The following is a 24,322-nucleotide window of genomic DNA, read 5'->3' as shown; positions in this document are numbered from 1 at the left end:
TTTACATCTGGTCATGAGAGTGATGACTTTGTCTGCTTGTTTGTTAGGCTCTATCTGATATGTTTATCCATCTTTTTGTCCCGTTCTTGGCTTAGTCTCATATAATGCCTGTTTTGGTCTTGCATTTGATTCCTCAGGCTTCGGCTGATAGATTCGTCCTATCTTGTATTTGATTTTTGTCTGAATCAACCTTAGACTTGATACTAGCTTTTTCCATCATCTGTTGTCTTGTCCTACTCGATTATGCTTGATCATATTTGTCCTTTATTTTTCCTGAATTTATTGTTATTCATATGAAACAATAATACACATGTTAGTAATAACAATATGTATTATATTTGTCTTATTCAAAACCTTGGTGGGAATTGCGAATGCGCTTCGTCTGACTTAACAATCTCCCCCTTTTTGATGATGACAAATATAATCTATCAAGTCATTTTTAGATGTATCTCTCATACATGTTTATACATATCAAGCATCCTGTATCAGACACAGAGCAAACAAATATCATGTGAACATTGTAATGAAGAGGTTTCTATGCGTTTTCTAAAGTACCAAGGATCCTCCCCCTTAGACTATGCTCTCCCCCTTATGTTGTGGCCTTTTCAGTTGATAGATTTTTGTGATCTTTCTCTCCCTTTGTTATCATTAAAAAGAAATAGAGGGCGAGTGCAATATACTATTGATCATCTATCAATTCCATTCCTAGCCTATCTCGCAGCCAGACGTATCTATCTTCTTGAAGGGGTTTGGTGAAGTTATCAGCTTGTTGTTCTTCAGTCTTAACATAAATTAGTTCAAATGTTCCTTTTTGCACATGATCTCTAATGAAATGATATTTAATTTCTATATGCTTAGTCCTAGAGTGCAAGACAGGTTTTTTTAGAAATGTTAATTGCAGCAGTGTTATCGCAGAGTACAAGAATACTACTTTCATAAATGTCGTAGTCTTCCAGCTGATGTTTAATCCAAAGCAATTGCGTAAGACATTGCCTTGTGGCAACATACTCAACTTCACAAGTTGATAAGGCAATCGTGCTTTGCCTCTTGCTAGTCCATGAAACCAAGCAGCGACCAAGGAAATGACATCCTTTGCTAGTGCTTTTTCTCTCCCATTTGTCTCCTGCATAATCTGCTTTACAATATCCTAGAAGGGAAAAATTATGGCTTCTATAGAAGTTGATGCCTAGGTTAGCTGTTCCTTTAAGGTATCTTAAGATTCCTTTTACAGCTTGTAAGTGTACCTCCTTAGGTGTTACTTGAAACCTGGCACAGACGTAGACGTTGAACATGATGTCTGGTCTTGACGCTGTTAGGTACAAGAGAGAACCAACCATTCCTTGGTACATCATGCTATCATCGTCTGGTGATTCTTCGTCCAGACCAAGAGTAGTTGAAGAATGCATTAGTGTTTTCATTGGTTTCGCATCTTCCATCTTAAAATTTTGCAATAATTCTTTTGTATATTTCGCCTGATGAATTTTGATTTCTTCTTCTGATTGGACGATTTGAAGTCCTAGAAAGAACTTCAGTTCTCCCATCATGCTCATTTCAAATTCATCCTGCATAAGCTTGGAAAACTCTTGGCAAAGATTTTCATTAGTAGCACCAAATATTATGTCGTCTACATAGATTTGAACTATTATAAAATCATCCTTTATTTCTTTTCTAAACAAGGTGCTGTCAATTTTACCTCTTATAAAATTATTACTTGTTAGAAAAGAGCTTAATTTTTCATACCATGCACGTGGTGCCTGTTTTAGTCCATACAGGGCTGTGTTTAGTTTGAAAACATGAGACGATAATAGTTTGTTTTCAAATCCAGGAGGTTGACATACGTAAACCTCTTCTGAGATTGTTCCATTTAAAATTGCACTTTTAACATCCATCTGATATAATTTCATGCCAGTACATGCAGCAAAAGAAAGTAAAATTCTAATGGCTTCTATTCTTGCAACAGGTGCAAAAGTTTCAGTAAAATCTATACCTTCCTGCTAAGAGTACCCTTTTGCAACTAACCTTGCTTTGTTCCTTACCACGTTCCCTGATTCGTCCAATTTATTTTTGTACACCCATTTTGTTCCTATGATCGTCCTGTCCTCAGGCATTGGAAAAAGTTTCTAGACGTCATTCTTATGGAATTGACTTAACTCTTCTTGCATGGCCTGAACCCAACTTTCATCTAACAGGGCTTCGTCCATGGTTCTTGACTTAGCTTGGGATAACAGTGCAATTTGTGCTTGTGTTTTGAACGAACTTCTAGTTCTTTGATGAGTCATTATTTCCCCCTATTTATTTATCTTTCTGTATTTATTTTAATTGTTGATTTAGGCTTAATTGCTTGTTAATTGTACAGTTTCACTGTTTGGGCTTCATTGGGCCAGTAATTCGAATTTTAATTAATTCTGATTCACTTGGTCTAATTTTTGCTTATCAATTATTTTCAGGTTAATTATGGAGCATTCTCGGGCTTCGATATTATTTCTGGACTTCAAGAGATAAAGTGCCACGTAAGCGCCATGTCAGCACCAACTTGCCACATCAGCGCCACATCAGCCACATATTTACATTTTTGTTTACCTTGTTTTAGTATTTTTTGGGCCAGACAGATGGGAAGGAGGCCCACTTCGTTTTAGGGTTTTGACCATGTGTCTTTTAGGTCTTAGGGTTGACTATGCAGCCACCACTTTTGGGGGCAGACTTGATGTGACCATGTTCTCTTCTTTCTCCTGGACGTTTTCCTTGTTCTGGAGCTGTTCATCACGTATTTCTTCCATTTTTCCTTCTCTGGTTGTATTAAGAAACTGAACCCTTCCATTTTCTTCCTTTGAGTTTTTCGTTTTCTTCTGTCTTCCTCCATGGAAGGCTAAACTTGTAACACTTTCTAACTCAATTTAGTGCTCATTGAGGTCTGTTTATTTCACTACAGCTTCGTGTTCTAACCTTTTTATTTTCCATGCTTAATGGTATTGTTCATCTGGGTTGAATATTCTGTTCGTGGTTTGCTTAATCTTGTGAAACAGAGAAATGAATGGATGCTAATGCTTCATTTGTATGCGTTTAAAACAAGAGTAATGACGTTTAGTGATTACTAGAAACTGAACCAATGTTTAAAACGACTGAAGATAATATTTTGAACCAATGATGTGTGTGTGATAACTGAGTTGGAAAGTGTACTGTTTTATTGATTACTGTTGACGTATTGTTCATTTGAATCTGAAACCCCCCTATACTGTGTGTTTGTTTGCATTTCATGAACCTCGGATTGGTATTTTTGCTCCTTGAGTGACGACCTAGGAGTCACTTCCTAGTATTACAAATTTCGTATTTTATTTGATCGGGTACGACACCGATCAAATTTGGCGCCGTTGCCGGGGAGCAACGCTCCAGCCAAAGGTTCATAATATAGTGTTTGTTGTGTTATTTTCGTATTTGTGTTTGTGTATTTTAGTGTGTCTCTGTCTGTTTGTTCATTGTGAAGTGTGGTGGGTTAGTAGGGTAATCTGTTTTTTTGGGTGCGTTCTGGTGCATTCTAGTGTGTTTTGTGGTGCATATTTAGTGCATATTTGGTGTGGTTTTTGCTCTATTTTGGTGCGGGTTTTGCCCTATTTTGGTTTTAGTGTGTACTCTGTTTTCGTTTTAGTGTGTGTAGGCATACTCTGTTTTGGCTGTCTACTACTCCTCTGTTTGGGGTGTGAAAATCGGGTCCAAGTTGTTAAAAATGTTGCATTTCATGTGGCGGTGAATAGTGATGAATAATACATGATTTTGCCAATTAATTGTGATTTTTGGTGTTGATAGCTAGACTTGTTATTTTTGTCTCAAATTTTGTGTGGTAACTTCTTTCAACCTATATTTTGTGTAAAAAATAGCTAGGGCACCCAGTTTGGTCAAGATTTGGAGATACCAAAATTTTTGAAAATAGTTTTCAGAAAACTTCAAACGGCCATAACTTTGCCTCTGGTTATCAGAATTAGACAAACTTTTTTTTCATTCTGTGCAGAAAAAAAAGATCTATCAAACCCAGATGCTATGTCGTCTGCATCCAGCTAGATTTTAAAAAAAAGGTCGTTTACTATTTTTTTTCTTTCTATTTTTGAAGTTTTATTTCCCTATTTTTCAAAGCTTTTCATGGGTAGTTCATATAGTTAGACTTTGAATTTTGCTCTCAAATTTTTTGTGGTAGTTTCTAATGATTTTAGGATGATATTGGTGCATTGTTTTTGATAGTTTCCAAGTTTTGATGAAAATTCCCTTTTTACCCCTACTGTTCACGTAGTAGTTGCATGTGATTGCATGTAGTGCATGACTAGGAATAATCCAGACACTTTGCATCCATTTGATACTGAAATAGATAGAACATACCTTAGATTAGTTAGAGAGCATATAGTCCCAACTGAGAGTGATACCCATAGTGTGACCCATAGTGTGAGTGTAGCATCTGAAGTTGACTCAACTGAAAATATGGGTGACCAACCTGCACCTCGAGAGAGAACACTTAGGGAGATGGCTGCACCTGATTTCACATATGAGAGTTTATGCATTCAATACCCCGAGGAAGATGTTCCTTTTGTGCTTAAAACTGGACTAATCCATTTGTTGCCTAAGTTTTATGGTCGTGCAAGTGAGGATCTACACAAGCATCTCAAGAAGTTCCACATAGTTTGTTCCACCATGAGACCACATAATGTCCCTGAAGATCACATCTACTTGAAGGCATTCCCTTTTTCGTTGGAGGATCTTGCCAAGGACTGGTTGTACTATCTGGCTCCTGGTTCAATAACATGCTGGGATGACTTGAAGAGAGTGTTCCTCGAAAAATTCTTCCCTGCATCCAGGACCACTACAATTCGGAAGGAAATATCTGGAATTAGGCAACTCATGGGGGAGAACTTGTATGAGTACTGGGAGAGATAACAAGAGGTTGTGTGCTAGTTGTCGTCACCATCATATTTCTGAGCAGCTATTATTACAATACTTCTATGAGGGGTTGAACATAATGGATAGAAGCATGATTGATGCAGCTAGTGGAGGAGCTTTAGGAGATATGACACCTGCTTCTGCTAGAAGACTGATTGAAAAAATGGCGTCCAACTCACAACAATTCAATATGAGGAGTGATGCCATAGTTGTGAGGGGTGTGCATGATGTGGTAGCCTCAGATTCCACAGAACAAAAAAAGCTGGAGAGTAAGATTGATGCTCTCACCACCTTGGTTTCACAACTGGTTGCAAATAAAAAATCAGCTCCACCACCAGCAAAAGTATGTGGCATCTGCACTTCAATTAATCATCCAATAGATGATTGTCCCTCCTTGCAAGACTCTTCTGCAGGTCCTGATGTCCCACAAGCATATGCTGCCAACATTTACAACAACAGACCTCCACACCAGCAACAACAGAATTATGATCTGTCTTCCAATAAATACAATCCTGGTTGGAGGAATCATCCCAACTTGAGGTGGGGAAACTCTCAGTAGCAGCAGCAAAATCCATCACCTTTCCAGAACAATCCCTCAAGTTCTACATACCAGCCTCCTAAACAAAGACCTCCTCAGCAAAATCCATCACCTTTCCTTCTGAAGCTCATTCTATTTTTCATGCTGAATTGATTGATGATCTAGTTGATGAGCACATTCATGATTTTGATTCTTCTCACGCTAAGAAGCATTCATTTTCATTTGCTTTGTATAGTTGTCTTTCATGCATTGAGTCCGAGCTTGAATCTGAATATGAGTCTGAATGTGAAATTGATTGTGAGGCATCTGAATTTGACACTTTGGGTGTTGTACCTCTTGGTCTTGATTTTATACAGTCAGAATGCACTAACCATGTTGCAGGAAGTACAAAAGAATCTGACTTGCAGGTTGAGGTACAGGCTGCGGAACCCCTTCTCCCTTCTTTGGTTCCTTCTAATGTTCAACCAGCACCCACACCAGAGTTGAAGCCTCTTCCAGAAAACCTCAAGTATGCTTACTTGGAGGACGATGAGAGATTCCCTGTGATCATATCCACCTCCCTTGATGCTGATCAAGAAGAGAGGTTGTTGCTTGTGCTTCAGAAGCACAAGAAGGCAATTGGTTGGGACCCTGGCAGACATTCTTGGCATTAGCCCATTCACATGCATGCACAGGATATTATTGGAGGATGGAGCCAAACCAGTGAGACAGCCTCAGAAGAGACTTAACCCGGTGATTTTGGAAGTTGTGAAGAAAGAGGTGACCAAGCTTCTACAGGCTGGGATCATCTATCCCATTTCAGATAGTCAGTGGGTCAGCCAAGTCCAGGTTGTCCCCAAGAAGACAAGGCCCACTGTTGTTAAGAATGAGAGGGATGAGCTCATACCCACCAGAGTCCAAAATAGTTGGAGGGTCTGTATTGACTATCGGAGGCTCAGCCAAGCAACAAGGAAGGATCATTTTACTCTGCCCTTCATTGATCAGATGCTTGAGCGTCTAGCAGGTAAATCTCATTACTGATTTCTTGATGGGTTCTCTGGTTATTTTCAGATTCATATTACTCTTGAGGATCAGGAAAAGACCACATTCACCTGCCCTTTTGGTACTTTTTCCTATAGGAGGATGCCTTTTGGCCTATGCATTGCCCCTGGCACATTCCAGCGGTGCATGCTTAGCATTTTTAGTGACTTTCTTGAAAATTCCATAGAGGTGCTTGTGGATGATTTTACTGTTTATGGTCCTCTTTTGATGCATGTTTGGATAGTTTGGATAGAGTTCTAAATAGATGCATTGAGACTAACCTTGTTCTTAATTTTGAGAAATGTCATTTCATGGTTGAGTAGGGTATAGTTTTAGGGCATATCATTTCTAGTAGGGGCATTGAGGTAGACCCTGCAAAGATATCTGCTATTGCACAATTACCTTACCCCTCTTGCGTGCGAGAGGTGCGATCTTTTCTTATCTATGCAGGTTTCTACAGGCGCTTCATTAAGGACTACAGCAACAAAGCCCTCCCACTATCCAGCTTGCTACAAAAGGATATTGATTTTAATTTTGATGACATGTGTAAGGAGGCATTTGATTGCCTCAAGAGAGCCTTGACCACCACCCCTATCATTCAGGCACCAAGCTGGACAGTTCCCTTTGAGCTGGTGTGTGATGCTTCAAATTATGTACTAGGGGCTGTCTTAGCACAGAGGGTTGACAAATTACCTAGGGTGATATACTACGCTTCTAGGACATTAGATGCTGCTCAAGCAAATTACATGACCACAGAAAAGGAACTTTTAGCTATTATTTTTGCACTTGATAAATTTCAATCATATTTTCTTGGTTCTCGTGTCGTTGTTTTTACAGATCATGCAACTCTAAAGTACTTGTTGAAGAAGGCTGACTCAAAGCCTAGGTTGATCAGATGGATGCTCTGGCTTCAAGAGTTTAACTTGGACATACGTGACAGGAGCGAAGCACAAAACTTGGTGGCAGACCCTCTCGGCAGGATTGAGAGAGCTGAGGATGAGGACACTTTGCCCATTCAGGATGATTTTCCTGATGAACACTTGTTAACTATTTCTGTTCCTTCCCCTACCCCTTGGTTTGCAAATATTGTCAATTATTTAGTTGTTTCTGTTTTTCCTCCTTTAGCATCTAGTGCTCAAATTGATAAACTTAAGAGTGATGCTAAACATTATGTTTGGGATGAACCCTATTTGTGGAAGTTTTGAAGTGATCAAGTAATCAGGAGATGCTTGCCAGACCAGGAGATAGACTCGGTCCTGCAGTTTTGTCATTCTTCTGCACTTGGTGGTCATCTTGGCATTTAGAGGATAGCTCACAAGGTTCTTGACTGTGGTTTCTACTGGCCCACCATCTTCAAGGATGCGTGGAAGATTTGCAGCACTTGTGAGCAGTGTCAGAGAGCAGGAGGAGCCCTTTCTTGGAGACAGCAGATGCCTCAGCAACCCATGCTATTCTGTGAGGTCTTTGATGTCTGGGGTATAGATTTCATGGGTCTTTTTCCTATCTCTTTTGGTTTTTCATATATTCTCCTAGCTGTTGATTATGTTTCAAAATGGGTGGAAGCCAAAGCCACCAGAACTAATGATGCTCGGGTTGTTGTGGATTTTGTCAAATCTAACATATTTTGCAGGTTTGGAGTACCCAGAGCTATTGTTAGTGATCAGGGAACCCTTTTTTGTAACAAATCCCTACAGGCCTTGCTCAGGAAGTGTGGGGTTGTTCATAGAGTCTCTACACCTTACCACCCCTAGACTAATGGGTAAGCCGAGATTTCAAATATAGAGATCAAGAAGATCTTAGAGAAGATTGTCCAGCCTAACAGAAAAGATTGGAGTAACAGGTTGGAGGATGCTCGCTGGGCACATAGGACTGCTTACAAAGCACCCATAGGGATGTCTCCTTATCGGGTTTTCTTTGGCAAAGCATGTCATCTTCCTGTGGAGATAGAGCATCGAGCCTATTGGGCTGTGAAGACCTGCAACTTCTCTATTGATCAGGCTGGAGAGAAAAGAAAGTTGCAACTGAGTGAGCTTGATGAGATCCGCCTAGAAGCCTATGAGAACTCTAAGTTCTACAAGGAGAAAACCAAGAAGTTCCATGATAGTTTGATAGCTAGAAAGGACTTCACGGTTGGGAAAAAAGTTTTACTGTATAACTCAAGGCTTGGTCTCATGGGTGGTAAGTTGCGTTCTAAGTGGATTGGACCTTTTGCTGTTACTAATGTTTTTCCTTTTGGTATAGAACGGGCACCGTCTGAAACCTTTCCTCAGCAATCCTTCCCTGTTGAATGCAATTGTAGAGGAGATGTCTCTGCTCGACCCCACTTTTCTCCCACCACCACCATGTCTTAGGGAGTTTTCTTTCCCCTTCTCCTTCTTTACTTTTATTACACATGTCCAATTTTGTTGATTGTTCTGATTGCTATGATCTTATGTGTGTGCCACTTAAAATTTTTTTAGAGTTTTAAGGATCTTTATTTCAACTTAAACTTTTCAAATATGAGTTCTCAAAGAAGTTCCTTGAAAGTCTTGTTAATGGGAATGAGTCCTATATGATTTTGTTGATTAATCTTGATTAACTCCAATGTTAAGAATACTTAATATGTAATACTTTGGTTCAGTTTAAAACAATGTTATGCATACAAACATATTAATCAAGATCAGCCAATTTAACAATCAACCAAGATTTTGCTCAATGTAAAAGATAAGAGTGAGAGAGAAGAATGCACAAGTATTTTATCCTGGTTCAGCCACTCCACATGTGACCTACATCCAGTCCTCAATCATAACCTAATCAAGATTTGTTCCACTATCTCAATGAAGAAGTTTTACAAGCATACAACACATGCATATACTCCTCCATTCAAGATAACCACTTTCTTGTCCCCAAGAAAGCACTTCTTGTAGAAACCCACTACAAGAACTCCTTACCACTTGAGACACCTACTCAAGATTTCCCTTACACTTTACACAAAGAATTAAAGGAACGAATTCACCTGGAAGCTAAACAAATTAGTCTGTGAATTCAAAAAGAAAATCTTAATCTTTCTCTCCTAAGAATGTAGTGATGATGATGGTCTCTATCTAAGCATTTCAAAATGTTTTACTTCTTGATTTCACAAAGAAAACACTCCAAGAAGGTCACAAAGACTTCATAATATAGTTTTTCTCTTGTTAATTCTCAACTCATTCGCTGTTCTGAAGTTTCAAAGTGTGAAAGCTATTTATAAAATTTTTAGAACCAGATAATCAATTATTTTAAAGGATAATCGATTATTTTATTCTTCATGATTTTTGGTAACCACCCAAGAACATAATAATTGATTATTTTGCAGGATAATCGATTATTCCAGAAAGTGCTTCCTAGAATAATTGATTATTTCACAGATAATCGATTATTACAGTAGGGCTTTTTTCACCTGTTGCTGGAATAATCGATTACATTTAATGATAATCGATTATTTTGAGTTAGTTTTCAAAAACTCAATTTTATATTTCAAAAAATCTTTCCAAGTATTTTAAATCATCATCATACTCACTCTCAGTCAATTTAGATTAAAATTAACTCATGCACAAAGCACACACATGCAAAATAAGCTAATCAAATCAATACAACTCAGAACTTATAAACTATTCCTATTACACATCATGATAGTCATATCTTCTTCTTGACTTGTTTGTGTCCTTGGTCAGCTTCAACTCCTTTGTTATCATCAAAACTCTCATACTCCAAATCTGAGTTGATTCACTACTCCATGAATCTCAACACTAGGAAATTTCTTTGACAACATACAGGTAAATAAAGACCAGACAAAGAAGCCTGAGTCTGAAGAAACTGTAGCTCAACAGGATTAAAGAGATGAAAAATAACTAATCAATCAAAACTGGCAGATGAAAGCTCACCATCCACAAGAACAGGTCATTGGTGAAGCAAAGGATGCGGTAAGAACTAAGAGCTCATTCAAAGCACAAGCACAGATTGCACTGTTGTCCCAAGTTGAACCAAGAACCATAAATGAAGCTTTGTCAAAAGAAAGCTGGGTTCAATCCATGCAAGAAGAACTCACCCAATTCTGGAAAAATGATGTCTAGAAACTCGTTCCAATACTAATGGATAGAATGATCATTGGTACGAAATGGGTGTACAGAAACAAACTAGACGAATCAGGAAATGTTGTAAAGAATAAAGCTAGGTTAGTTGCAAAAAGGTACTCACAACAAGAAGGTATTGACTTTACCATAACTTTTGCACCAATTGCTAGGATAGAGGCAATTAGAATATTGCTTTCTTTTGCTGCATGTACTGACATGAAACTATATCAAATGGACGTTACAAGTACATTTTTAAATGGAACAATTTCAGAAGAAGTTTATGTAAGCCAACCCCCTGGTTTTGAAAACGACTTACTATCATCACATGTTTTCAAATAAAACAAAGCATTGTATGGATTAAAATAGGCACCATGAGCGTGGTACGATAAACTAAGCTCTTTTCTAATAAGAAACAATTTCATAAGAGAAAAAATTGACAGCACCTTTTTTAGAAAAGAACTAAAAGATGATTTCATAATCGTTTAAATCTATGTAGATGACATAATATTTGGTGCTACTAACGAAAAATCTATGCCAAGAATTTTCCAAGCTTATGAAGGATGAATTTGAAATGAGCATGATGGGAGAACTGAAGTTCTTCCTAGGACTTCAAATCATTCAGTCAGACAAAGGGATTAAAATTCATCAAACAAAATATACGAAAGAGCTACTGAAAAAGTATAAGATGGAAGATGCAAAACTAATGAAGACTCCAATGAATCCATCATCTACTCTTGGTCTGGATGAAGATTCACCAGACGTAGATAGCACCATGTACCAAGGAATGGTAGGCTTACTCTTGTACCTAATAGCATCCAAACCTGACATTATGTTCAGTGTTTGCGTCTGTGCTAGATTTCAAGTAAGACCTAAGGATGTACATTTACAAGCTGTTAAACGTATTTTAAGATATCTTAAAGGAACACATAACCTAGGAATCAACTTCTATAGAAGTCAGAAATTTTCTCTATTAGGATATTGTGTTGCAGATTACGCAGGGGATAGATGGAAGAAATTGAAAGATTATATTTGTCATCATCAAAAAGGGGGAAATTGTTAAGTCAGATGAAGAAATTGAATTTCCCAACAATGTTTTGAATGAGACAAATATAATACATATTTTTATTTCTAATATGTGTGTTAGTGTTTCAGATAAATATAAGAACAGGCAAAAATGAAAAATGAAGTACGCCTGGTTGAGTTGTACAAAATATCAGACGAATTGATCAAGCATTAAGACTAAACCTGCTCAAAAGCCAGAAGAAAATACAACAAATACAAGACAAGGCGCAATACCAGTCGAAGTCTTGAAGTATTAGACGAAAGGCCAACATAAGCATCAAACAAAAGCTAAATCAAGAACAAGACAAAAGTTGGTTAAAACACAGGATGAAGTCTGTACAAACATCAGATGAAGCTTAATGATCAGCCAGATGAAGGTTACAAAGTATTAGTCTATGGATAACACAAGATGAAGAAACATTCCAGACAGAATTAAAATCTTCCATCTTCACAACTGACCAGATGAAAGGAAAAGTCAACATCTACCTCTTAGAAGAAGACTCAAATTCCAGACATAGACGAAGAATACTGAAAAACGTTTGCAGTCCACTATTCACAACAAGAAATATCATATATCGTCTACACTCATAGAAGAGAACACGAAGTCATCAAATTTGTGAGAAGAAAGAAAAAAGATAGACAAGCGCGTATCCACAAGTCAAAGCATGCGTGTGTCATAGAAAGTACATCTACTTTTCAGAAAAAGACAACACCTCTACAGCTACACTAAAGGAGAGACAACAAAAATACCTAGGTTATGATTGAAGTCAGACATAAAAGTGAACAGACTACACAAAAGGCTTCACATAACACAGATTCAGTAAGCAAACATTAAATGCAATATCAAGTGCATTAAATGAAAGATCTATGTAGCCATGAACAAACTACTATCTGCGCCAACGGGAAGCTCGGCTCCAACGAACACTTTCAAATTCAAACAACGGGCATTTATCATGAGGCTATAAATATCAAGACCTAACAAGAGAAGAAGAAGTGAAGCAACGAGCAATAAGCAAAAGCGAACGTTAAATCTCTTCCTGTACAATCTTGTATATCTGTGTAAACCTAAGATAACGTATCTTAGCGAGTGTAGAAGCTATCCTATCCTCTCTGTGAGAGTCATACACACACTCAAACCATTTATCTATTGTAAATCCTGAAGAGGCTAGTTGAAGGAATACTTGGAGAACCAGGAGTGGTTGATAATACTTGGGGAACCAGAAGTGGTTTAAGAATACTAGCACTGATGAGTGAAGTTGGCGAACCAAAAGTGGTTGATAATACATGGGGAACCAGAAGTGGTTTAAGAATACTAGCGCTGACGAGTGATGTTGGCAAACCAAAAGTAGTTGATAATACTTGTAATCCGTTGTGATTAGTGGAACCCTTCAGTTGAAGGAGACTGGACATAGCTCAAGTCGAGTGAACCAGTATAAAACACTTTGCACTTTCTATCTATTTCTCAGACGCAACTTTTGTTTAAGCTAATATATCATATTGAAAATTTTGTCCACTACTTTTTTACACTACAACTATCTTTAAATGGAAAATACTCTTGTTTAACTTATTATTTTAAGAAACATTTTTCTTGTGCAGACGATAAACTTTCAAACTCAAAATACCTTTGTTGAGCCAAAATACTTATAGTTCTTAAAGTGTTCAAAATAATATTTTTACTGGACAAAAAAGAGTCTCTTTGCGAAAATGGTTTTAAAGTTTCTTCGTTCACACACACATTCAACCCCCCTTTTGTGTGTTTTTTCGCTAACTTCAAGAATGACCAGTTCTGACCTAGAGTTTCTAGCCCTTTCGAGATAGTTGGAATGGCCTATTCCAATTTGGGAACGACCTATTCTAGGCTCCTAATTCACCCTTATTAGGCCTTGGGTCTTCTAATGTCTTGTTGTGTCGTTTTTGGCCTTTCGAGCACTCTTTTTCTTCATGCTCGATGTCCATTTACTTGTCATTGTGCCCTGGAAGAAATTAGGTGTCTACAGGTAGAAGCTGTGCTTAAGTGGGAGATACCTAAGTTAGTTAATTAGGTTAGGAGTTTTCTTGGGTTAGCTAATTACTATAGGAGATTTATCAAAGAATTTTCGAAGATAACATTACCTTTGACTATATTGACTAGGAAGGGAGTTGCCTTTGTGTGGGACAATAAGTGTGAGAATAGTTTCCAAACTCTTGAAGGAAATATTGACTAGTGTGCTAGTGTTAATATTACCTAATCTTAGTAAGTCTTTTGTGGTATATTGTAAGGCTTCTAAGTTGGATTTAGGAGGAGTGTTGATGCAAGAGGGAAAGGTAGTAGCTTATGCCTCTAGGAAATTGAAAATACATGAGAGGAATTAACCTATCTATGATCTTGAATTAGTGGTTGTAGTATTCACATTTAAGATTTAGAGACATTATTTGTATGGTTCTAAATTTAATGTGTTTAGTGATCATAAGAGTCTTAAATATCTTTTTGACCAGAAAGAGTTAAATATGAGATAGAGGAGATGGTTAGAATTTCTTAAGGACTATGATTTTGATCTTAGTTATCATCCGGGCAAAACCAACATTGTAGGGTGGCTTGAGTAGGAAGACCTATCACCTTTCATCTTTGATTATTAAAAAGTTGGATTTGATTAAGGAGTTTAGAGACTTAAGCTTGGTATGTGAGCTTACCCCTAGGAGCAATAGATTGGGTATGTTGGAGGTGTTTAGTAAATTGAGAGATGAGATTAGAAGAGCCCAGGAGTTAGATCCTTTCTTAATGAACCAAGTGGAGAGGATTGGTAAGGGTATATATAGCTCTTTTCGAGTAGGAGTTGATGGTGTTTTGAGGTTCAAGGATAGGATTTTTGTGCTAGAAATCCTGAATTTAAGAAGATGATCTTATAAGGACATAAGAGTACTCTTAGTATTCACCCAATGTCGAAACTTGAAAAATTCTGGTCTTACCCACAAATGGTTTAGACCTCCATTTTGAAAATTTCATCGGTTAGGGAATGCGCAGAAACCAGACTAATCCCTAATCAATATTTTTTTTAAAAAAGTTTGAAGAAGTTGCCATCGATATTTTACTCAAAACATCAGAAAAAGGAAAAGTTTTTCACAAATCCGTTATGGCCTTCATAACCAGAATTGGGTTCGATCGTCGGTTACGTGTAGGGAAGGTGTTAGGCATTTATAATTTGGTACCCTAAGGTGAACTTAACATGATAAAGAATAATAATTTATGTATTTCATGCCCTATTTATTAATTATTTACACATTGTTCTTATTACAAATATATACAAAAAATAAGGGGTTTAAACCCCTAGCATTTGAAAAGATGTTATCTACGTGATTATTATCTACTCATGGTAATATCATATGAACAAGATAATTTAAATAAAGAAGAGATATGGAATTGATGGAAATACCTCCGAGGCAAGCTTTATAGAAATCTTCAAATGTTGTGTTAAAGGCGCATTTTGGCAGCCCTTCGATTTACAAAAGATCTCACAAACACTCAAGAAATACAAAGAGAAAAAAAAGTGTCCAGACTCTATAGAGGGACTTTCAAAGACTAAATTTTCGGTGTCGAACATTGTTCACGAGCTTCTATTTATAGGAACGAAAATCCACCAGAATGGGCCATTCTAAATTCAAAATGGCCCGTTCTGGACTTTTCTGTTACATGTAAAATTTGAACCTGGAATGGTCTATTCCCAAAGCGAAACGGCCCATTCCAAATTTGAATTTTTCATGCAATAGACTAGGTCAGAATGGGGCATTATGACCTAGGGTTACAGGCACTACTAGAAAGATTGTATTCTAAGTCGGTTATTTTGTCATATCTACATCGGTTCTAAAACCGACTTAGATGAAGGCGACATAGATGAATGAACATATTTAAGTCGGTTATGTAAAAACCGACTTAGATGTATGTGTTCATCTAAGTCAGTTTTCATAAAACAGTCGTAGATGTATGTGTTGATCTAAGTCAGTTTTCATAAAACATCTAAGTCAGTTTTCATAAAACAATCGTAGATGTATGTGTTGATCTAAGTCAGTTTTCATAAAACAGTCTTAGATGTATGTGTTGATCTAAGTCAGTTTTCGACAAAAACCGACTTAGATGTATGTGTAAATCTAAGTCGGTTTTTGTCAAAAACCGACTTAGATCAACACATACATCTAAGTCGGTTTTTTGTACAACCGTTGTAGATTATATTTTTTTTTAATCAGGTTAATTTTTAAAATAAAACTGACTAAATTATAAATATGTAAAAACTGATTTAATAAAAATAATCCAATTATCCAATGTGAGAGAAGCCACGTCGAAATCCAACATAAACCAAAAGAGGCCAATATGAGATCCTTATCATTATAAGAATGACTCAATTACATCATTATCGTTATATAATAAATAATAATAAAGAAGCCATATACTCAAAAATCAAGACAGACCTATATGAGATCCAAAAAGAAGAGTATTTTCTTACAAAGAGAAGAGAAGCTCAAAAAAATTAGGTCATACTACATTAGACATGTACTTAGCCGCCTAATGCTAAAGCCACATTCACCTATTTCTAAATTTTAAATGTAATACTAAACCTTTCAACATGATCTATTTCTAAATTTTTCTAAAAAGAAATTTCTCCAATGAATCCGAATGTCTTCCAATTTGGTTTCCTCCAATGGTGTAGCATCTTCAAAAAGCTGCAACATATTGTCGCCACCGGCCCAAACGGGCTTTCGGCATTCGCGAAGGATGGTTGGACTCGTTTAATTGTTAAAAAATATGGATTGCTAGAATGACGTATTCTCAAACTGAGACCTTGTCAAACGAGCAATTTTATTAAATGATTCACCAATCCATATTAATCCCAAGCGGGACCCTCCATGGATTAGTGGTTTTCGCAAAAGGAGGGTTCTTTGGAGTCGCCACCAATGTTTTACTCAAAACATTGGAAAAAAGGATAAGGCAATCGATTCAAAAATCGACTTCGGCCATTACAACCAGAGTCGGGTAAGGGAGTCGGTTACGCGTGGGGAAGGTGTTAGCACCCCACAGCGCCCCTTTCGGGTTCCCTATGACAGATTATTTCTAAAATAACAGCGTAAAATTACTAAATTACCCCTATTTATTATAAGCGATTATAAATTAACTATCTACATGATGAGAGTTAAATATACAAACAGAAAGCAGTAAAAGGAAGGATTTTAAGAAGAAAACCTTTGAAGCGTGCTTTTATATATTTCGTAAAACTGGGAAGCTTTTTGGCGTTCCCTTGCTCTACAAGTCCGCTCGCTCCCTCCTATAAAATTTTGACTACGGAAATCCGGAGGATTTCCCTTCGACTAGGTTCGAATCTCCAAGCTAAGTGCTCGGAATTCCAGAACTTCGTCGGATCGACTCCCAGAGAGATTTCTAGGGCAGAACACTGCTCAAAAACCCCAGAATACTCAAGGAGGGAGTCAAAACTGAGTGCAAAAGTGTGGAATGACGTCCAATTGACGTCATATTTATAGGGAATAGGCGCAGTACGGCCTACAGGGGCAATACGGCCGTATTGAAATTTTTGAACTTCAATACGGTCGTATTGAAGTTCAATACGGTCGTATTGAAGTTCAGAAATTTCAATACGCCCGTATTGAGTTCGCTGCGGTTGTATTGAAGTGTCAATACGGTCGTACTGACTTCAGTATGGCCGTATTGAAGCTTCAATACGGCCGTATTAAGTTCAGTACGGCCGTATTGGGCTTTTTCCCTCCACTTCCTTATTTTGAGCTATTCTAAGACCTCTAGACCTACAGAGAACCCTCCTAGGGCCTTCGAGGAGTCCTTCTGGCTGATTATCCTTCAGTCTTCGAGAGTCTTCAAGCTTTATTTCCGACCCGGACAATTTTAGGGGTCTACAGCTGCCCCCCCTTTACTTAGTCGGACGGCCTTTTGGTGTATCGGCTGACAAGTAAAGGAGTTGACCCAATTGTCCGGGTGTTGTGCCGACCTTCTGACTTGTAGCGTCTTCCGGCGGAAAATTGTTGAGTAGCCTCTCCAGGTGGGTGCATACCTTGGCGCTTCTGACATCCTCGGTAGCTGAGTTTACCTTCTCCAAGGTCAACTTCACTCGACGCTCGAGCCGGAAGTTGGACATCAATGCGCCTCTGATGACGCTGATGGTTGAGTACCGCCTCTCCAGGCTTAACTTCACTCTTTGTTCGAGCCGGAAGCTAAGTACCCTTGTGACAACGGTAAGCAGTGTGAGTTTTGCCTCTCCAGGCCTAGTCTCGCTCTTTGTTCGAGCCGGAAACCAAGCACCTTTGTGACGACGGTGAGCGGTGTGAGTTTTGCCTCTCCAGGCCTTGCTTTGCTTGTTGCCCAAGCTGGAAGCTGTAAGTACCGTCTCTCCAGGCTTAGCTTCACTCTTCGTTTGAGCCGGAAGCTAAGTACCTTTGTGACAACGGTAAGCGGTGAGTATCCCTTTTTCCAGAGATAGCTTCGCTCATTGCCCGAGCCGGAAGCTGCATACCTCCGTGTTTGTGACGACGGGGTAGCGTGAATATCTCCTTTCCAGGGATTCGTGATGATTTTGTCTCCACAGTCCACGATGCTGCTTCGACGGTTTTTTTGATTTTGTGCCACTAAGGGCTGGATAACGCAGGGATCCGTCTAGGGGATGTGCAGTTACTCATAGGTTCTTGTGTCCCAACTTTCCATTGCGTAGTTGGTTCCCACTGGGGAATTTCTGATTCCTTTGGGTGCAGACACAAAGATGCTCTTTCTGATGTGAGCGGTGCCTTATGATTGGCTGACGTCCTTTCGACGTTGGTGGAGTATCCCGGTTATCCTTGTTCGGGTGTCTCTTTTGGTTTTCTGATTTTGCTGCCTCTGTGTTAGGCTGTTATCCGCCAGGGGATTTTGTCATTGGTTGTGATTGGCCTCTTCTGTTAGGCAGATCATCTTGATATTCAATGATAGGCTGAGAGCCGGATTCCGCTTGGGGAATGATTATTGATCTTTTTATGATTTTTCCTTTTGAAGGAGTGCCTCTTATATAGGCGACTGAGGAATTGGAGTTCAGTGTTCGGCTGAGTGCCAAATTCCGCTTGGGGAATATTTATTGATGTTTTTGATTTTTTCTCCTTTTGCAGGGATGCCTCTGAGTAGGCGATTGGGGAATGAGGGATCTTATGTATCCCAGAGTATTATTTAGGAAGCCTCTGCAGGCTTAGCCTCACTCAGCGCTTTGAGTCGGAGAGCTATCTTCCACTGAGGAAGTGTTAAGTCCTTTGACTTGTATATACTGTTTGGATGATCGCACTTCCATTGGGGATTGCGTCGGTTTTGCTTTGATAGCTCTTGCTGGGGATTCGTTCCATGAGCTTGAGTTGAGGTTTCTCTGGGGAGTATTATTTCTGCGAGCCTCTCCAGGCTCATTTATTCTGTACAGTTGGGGGAGTATTATTTCTGCAAGCCTCTCCAGGCTTTAGTTATTCTGAGGAAGTATTATTTCTGCAAGCCTCTCCAGGCTCAATTATTCTGAAAGAGTATTATTTCAGCAAGCCTCTCCAGGCTCAAATATTCTGAGAGTATTATTTCTGCAAGCCTCTCCAGGCTCAATTATTCTGCGGGAGTATTATTTAGGCAAGCCTCTCCAGGCTTTAGTTATGATGAAAGAGTATTATTTCGGCGAGCCTCTCCAGGCTCAATTATTCTGTATGATTTGTTGGATTTTCTGTATTTTGCCCTTTTTTCGATTTTGGCTTTTTCTGTGTTTTTGCCTTTTTTGTTGATTTTGGCTTTTTCTGTGTTTTTGCCTTTTTTGTTGAGTTCGGCTTTTTCTGTATTTTTGTTGATTTCTGTATTTTTGCCTTTTTTGTTGGTTTTGGCTTTTTCTGTATAGAAATGTCTCAGTTATTCTGAGAGAGTATTATTTCGGCGAGCCTCTCCAGGCTCAATTATTCTGAGAGAGTATTATTTCGGCGAGCCTCTCCAGGCTCAGTTATTTTGAGAGAGTATTCTTTCGGCAAGCCTCTCCAGGCTCAGTTATTCTGAGAGTATTCTTTCGGCAAGCCTCTCCAGGCTCAGTTATTTTGAGAGTATTCTTTCGGCAAGCCTCTCCAGGCTCAGTTATTTTGAGAGTATTCTTTCGGCAAGCCTCTCCAGGCTCAGTTATTTTGTATGACGCTGTTGATTTTCTGAATCTTTGCATTTTGTTTGCTGCTGTCATACACAAGCAATTTTTCCTATTTTTTCTAATTTATGTAGTTGCCTCATGACGAGGTCTTTGAAAATTTCTTTATGGCCAATACGGCCGCATCCATTTCAGTATGCCCGTATTGAATTGAAAATTTGCTCATAACCCTAATTTTGGTACGGGCGTACTGAACATGATACGGGCGTATTGTTTTTTCTGAAGTTTATATATTTCTTGTTTTTTCAATAAACAGAGAATAAGTGATCTTCCAGTACACCTATCATCTGTATGCATGTATGCAGTATGATGCACCTAATTCTATTTGATTCTTTTTTTCAAAAGAATTAACCGATGCGTTTTTGTGTTTGGATTTTGCCATTCCTCCAGACGGACTGTGCTCTGCCGATTTCTGTTACCGAGGAATGATGCATATTTGATTTTGGTGTCATCAACCAAATGATTCTTCCCTTTCTTTAGAAGATGTGTCAACCCTCCTATTGACCACTATATCTCCATGTTTCCACAAGATTATTCAAAAATCGTTTGGGACAAGAGAGAAAAGAAGGAAAGGATATATTTTCAAAAGTTTGTGTTTTAGAGGGGATTATTTTATTTTTGAAAAATTGTTTTTGTAAGCATGGATGGCCAAGGTAGGCTTATTGTGTTTAGGTTTGTTTGTTTAAACACTTATGAGGTTAAGCACATCTTTGTTATTAATGATTGTGCTTTGACAACTTGGATAGCTTTTCTTGAGCCCCTTTGTTGAATTCAATTGATGGTACCATCATGGATTTATTCTGTTTTTTCTTTTTTGATGGCTCTTACTTTTGCCTAAAACACCCATTTGTGGTGTCTTAGCGGGCTTTTGTTTTTATTCATTATTTTGTAACCCTAATTTTTGCCTAGGTCACCCTTTTGTGGGATTCCTAGCGGGTCTTTTGGTCTTATTTTGTAACCCTAACTTTTGCCTAGGTCACCCTTTTGTGGGATTCCTAGCGGGTCTTTTGGTCTTATTTTGTAACCCTAACTTTTGCCTAGGTCACCCTTTTGTGGGATTCCTAGCGGGTCTTTTGCTCTTTAGGATTTCTTTATCCATGATGGCACTTATTGAGGCCAAGAAAAGGTGCTCCAAGTTGACACACACACTTCCACATAAAAATGATGTGGGTTTATTATTATTAAGATGATTTTAACCTCATTCATGTTTATTCAAACAGGGTTAAAATAATGTGGTCTAGAATTTTATTGCAAGCGAGAAAAGAAGCAATAAAGAATTAATGAAGAATGATTTTATTATAATCATAATGGAAACATGTGCCCTATCGAGGCTCGGGGGTCGGGCTGTCCCCGAGGAGTGATCTCTAATAGTCACTGAGTCTATACATCCCTATCGGAAGGAGAAGGACACTTGATGACAACAGCTGGCCTTGAGGTTTGTGAACCAGCCTTCCTAAAGATCTGGCTTAAAGAACGTCGAGAAGGATCTTGGTTCCTCTTCGTCCTTTGATCTTTGTTAGGGTTGTATCTTAACCCTTGTTTCCCCGGGTTGTCTTTGATAATGGGTAGCTCCGGGATTCCTTGGGAGTCCTTGCCTAATTCTTGTCTTGGCAAGTATCCGTTCTTTGTGAGCGTATGAGCTACCTTCTTCATTTCTCGGGGAAACGTTTCAACATTGGCGATTTCCAATGCTTGGAAGGCGGTTTCTAAAGCTTCCTCTGTTGCATCCACATAAAGTATGTTGGATGGCTTGCTGATGAGTATGTCATCTTTAGCTTGTTCGGTCACCAGTTTGTCACCCACTATGAACTTGACTTTCTGGTGGAGCGTAGAAGGAATAGCTTTCGCATCATGAATCCAAGGTCGGCCGAGGAGACAGCTGTATGCGGGAGTGATATCCATCACTTGAAATTCGACGTTGAAGATAGTGGGTCCAATTTGGATTGGAAGATTGATTTCTCCCACTACTTCTCTTTTAGAACCGTCGAAAGCTCGAACGATCATGTTGCTCGGGCGCGTTTGGACTCCCTTGATTGCCAATTGCTTGAGCGTTCTTTTTGGCATCACTTTCAAGGAAGATCCATTATCTACCAAGACTTTAACGATGTGATACTCCTTGCACTTTATAGAGATGTGCAAGGGCTTGTTGTGGTTTGATCCCTCGGCGGGGATTTCTTCATCGATGAAGGTGAGGTGATCATTAGCCTTGATGTGACTAACAATCCCCTCAAACTTGTCTTGGGAGATAGTGTGCGACACATATGCCTCGTTCAAGACTTTCGACAGAGCTTGCCGATGCGGTTCGGAGCTTAGGATCAACGACAACAGTGTAATCTTTGCTGGCGTCCTATGAAGTTGATCCATGATGGAGTATTCGCTCTGTCGGATAAACTTTAACAGCTCGTCTGTCTCCTCCTCGGATTCTTTTTCCTCGGTTTTATTTTCTTCTTTTTCTTTATTCTTGGGGGCTTTGTTATGAAGATCATCGGGAGTGTAGATCCTGCCACTCCTAGTCATGCCCCCAAGTCCAGCGATATTAGAGATATCGCTGTCGGCAGAAAGGTGGATGTCGTATATCCACGGCACAGCCTTATTTGATTTGTAAGGGAAAGGCCTTGGGACTGTGATCCTTAATGGTGTCGGACCTTCCCCTTTATTCGTCTTGATTACCAACAACGGAGTTGATGTGCGCTCGCTTGGCGCGGTTGTTGGCTTACACTTAATAACAAATGGCGTGCGATCCATCTTGAACATACGCATCGATTATTTCTTTCTTTTTATTAATGTTTATTAATGAATTACTAGGAGAGATGTATGAATGACTCCTAGATCTCTCCATGATCTATATGCATGATATGAGATGATGAAGTTGAATATGCATGCATAGTGTTTATTCAACTAAACATTATCATGTTTTTAGGATGTTCCTAAGATGATGCATGATATTGCTTGGTTTGGATAAATAACCCTTTTTCTTTTTTGGGTATTTTGTATTTTTTGTATTTATTTTTTGGGTGAAAAGGGAAACTACCTATATGAATGTGATGAAGGTAGATGTTAACACCATGTAATGGAAGATTCTTATTCCCATTTGTTCTTATTTAAAAAAAGGGAATGTTGTATGTTTAAATAATGCAATGTATGCTCATACAATGTCACATAATCAATGCACAAACAATTCACTCATCCACGAACAGTCACGAGCGAATCACGAGGTGGGGGTCTCCTGCAGAAAAGTGCATATTCAAGGAGGATCTAACTGTTCTCACTTGGTCAAAGGCCCCCAAGGTGCCCCCATTATAGGGACCCAATTCCTCTTGTCGTAGGTCGATGGAAAGCTCCAACGCACCGTCGGACTCAAGTTCATGGTTATCACCTTGAGTGATGTTTTCCGACAACGGTCTACGGGCACCTATAGACCCATTCGACAACCGGCCGTACTAACATCCACTCCCTATGGTTAATCACTCATGCCCCCGGGTATAGAGGGAACTGTTGTGTGCAAAGGTTTGTGTGCAGTTTTTATTTCAAACAATTGCGGAATTTAAACATACAACAGTTATTTAAAAGCCACATAGATAAACATGTTATCATACAAGCAAGGGGTAACGAAGTAATTTTAACTAATATTTGTTAAAAATAATCTGTCACTAAATGGGACTGACTCTCGAGGCTTCCCCAGCGGAGTCGCCATCTGTCGCCACCCGGCCCAAACGGGCTTTCGGCATTCGCGAAGGATGGTTGGACTCGTTTAATTGTTAAAAAATATGGATTGCTAGAATGACGTATTCTCAAACTGAGACCTTGTCAAACGAGCAATTTTATTAAATGATTCACCAATCCATATTAATCCCAAGCGGGACCCTCCATGGATTAGTGGTTTTCGCAAAAGGAGGGTTCTTTGGAGTCGCCACCAATGTTTTACTCAAAACATTGGAAAAAAGGATAAGGCAATCGATTCAAAAATCGACTTCGGCCATTACAACCAGAGTCGGGTAAGGGAGTCGGTTACGCGTGGGGAAGGTGTTAGCACCCCACAGCGCCCCTTTCGGGTTCCCTATGACAGATTATTTCTAAAATAACAGCGTAAAATTACTAAATTACCCCTATTTATTATAAGCGATTATAAATTAACTATCTACATGATGAGAGTTAAATATACAAACAGAAAGCAGTAAAAGGAAGGATTTTAAGAAGAAAACCTTTGAAGCGTGCTTTTATATATTTCGTAAAACTGGGAAGCTTTTTGGCGTTCCCTTGCTCTACAAGTCCGCTCGCTCCCTCCTATAAAATTTTGACTACGGAAATCCGGAGGATTTCCCTTCGACTAGGTTCGAATCTCCAAGCTAAGTGCTCGGAATTCCAGAACTTCGTCGGATCGACTCCCAGAGAGATTTCTAGAGCAGAACACTGCTCAAAAACCCCAGAATACTCAAGGAGGGAGTCAAAACTGAGTGCAAAAGTGTGGAATGACGTCCAATTGACGTCATATTTATAGGGAATAGGCGCAGTACGGCCTA

The 24,322-nt window shown here is 38.9% G+C and overlaps 1 protein-coding gene across 1 annotated transcript; it reads right to left on the bottom strand.

Annotated features, from left to right (window-relative positions):
* Positions 1-860: 860 nt before the first annotated feature.
* LOC109818353 (retrovirus-related Pol polyprotein from transposon TNT 1-94) lies at positions 861-1,889 on the bottom strand. The gene has a single exon (XM_020383799.2). The coding sequence runs from the start codon at positions 1,887-1,889 to the stop codon at positions 861-863; it is 1,029 nt and encodes a 342-aa protein (XP_020239388.2).
* Between the last annotated feature and the right edge of the window lie 22,433 nt (positions 1,890-24,322).

Source organism: Cajanus cajan, chromosome 1 (assembly GCF_000230855.2).
Source record: "Cajanus cajan strain Asha chromosome 1, NIPB_CcT2T_4, whole genome shotgun sequence".
Lineage (NCBI taxonomy): Eukaryota > Viridiplantae > Streptophyta > Magnoliopsida > Fabales > Fabaceae > Cajanus > Cajanus cajan.
This window is presented reverse-complemented; position numbering and strand designations above follow the sequence as displayed.

Coding starts and splice junctions, on each gene's coding strand:
- LOC109818353 (XM_020383799.2), bottom strand. CDS start 1,889: ATGGATGTTAAAAGTGCAATTTTAAATGGAACAATCTCAGAAGAGGTT.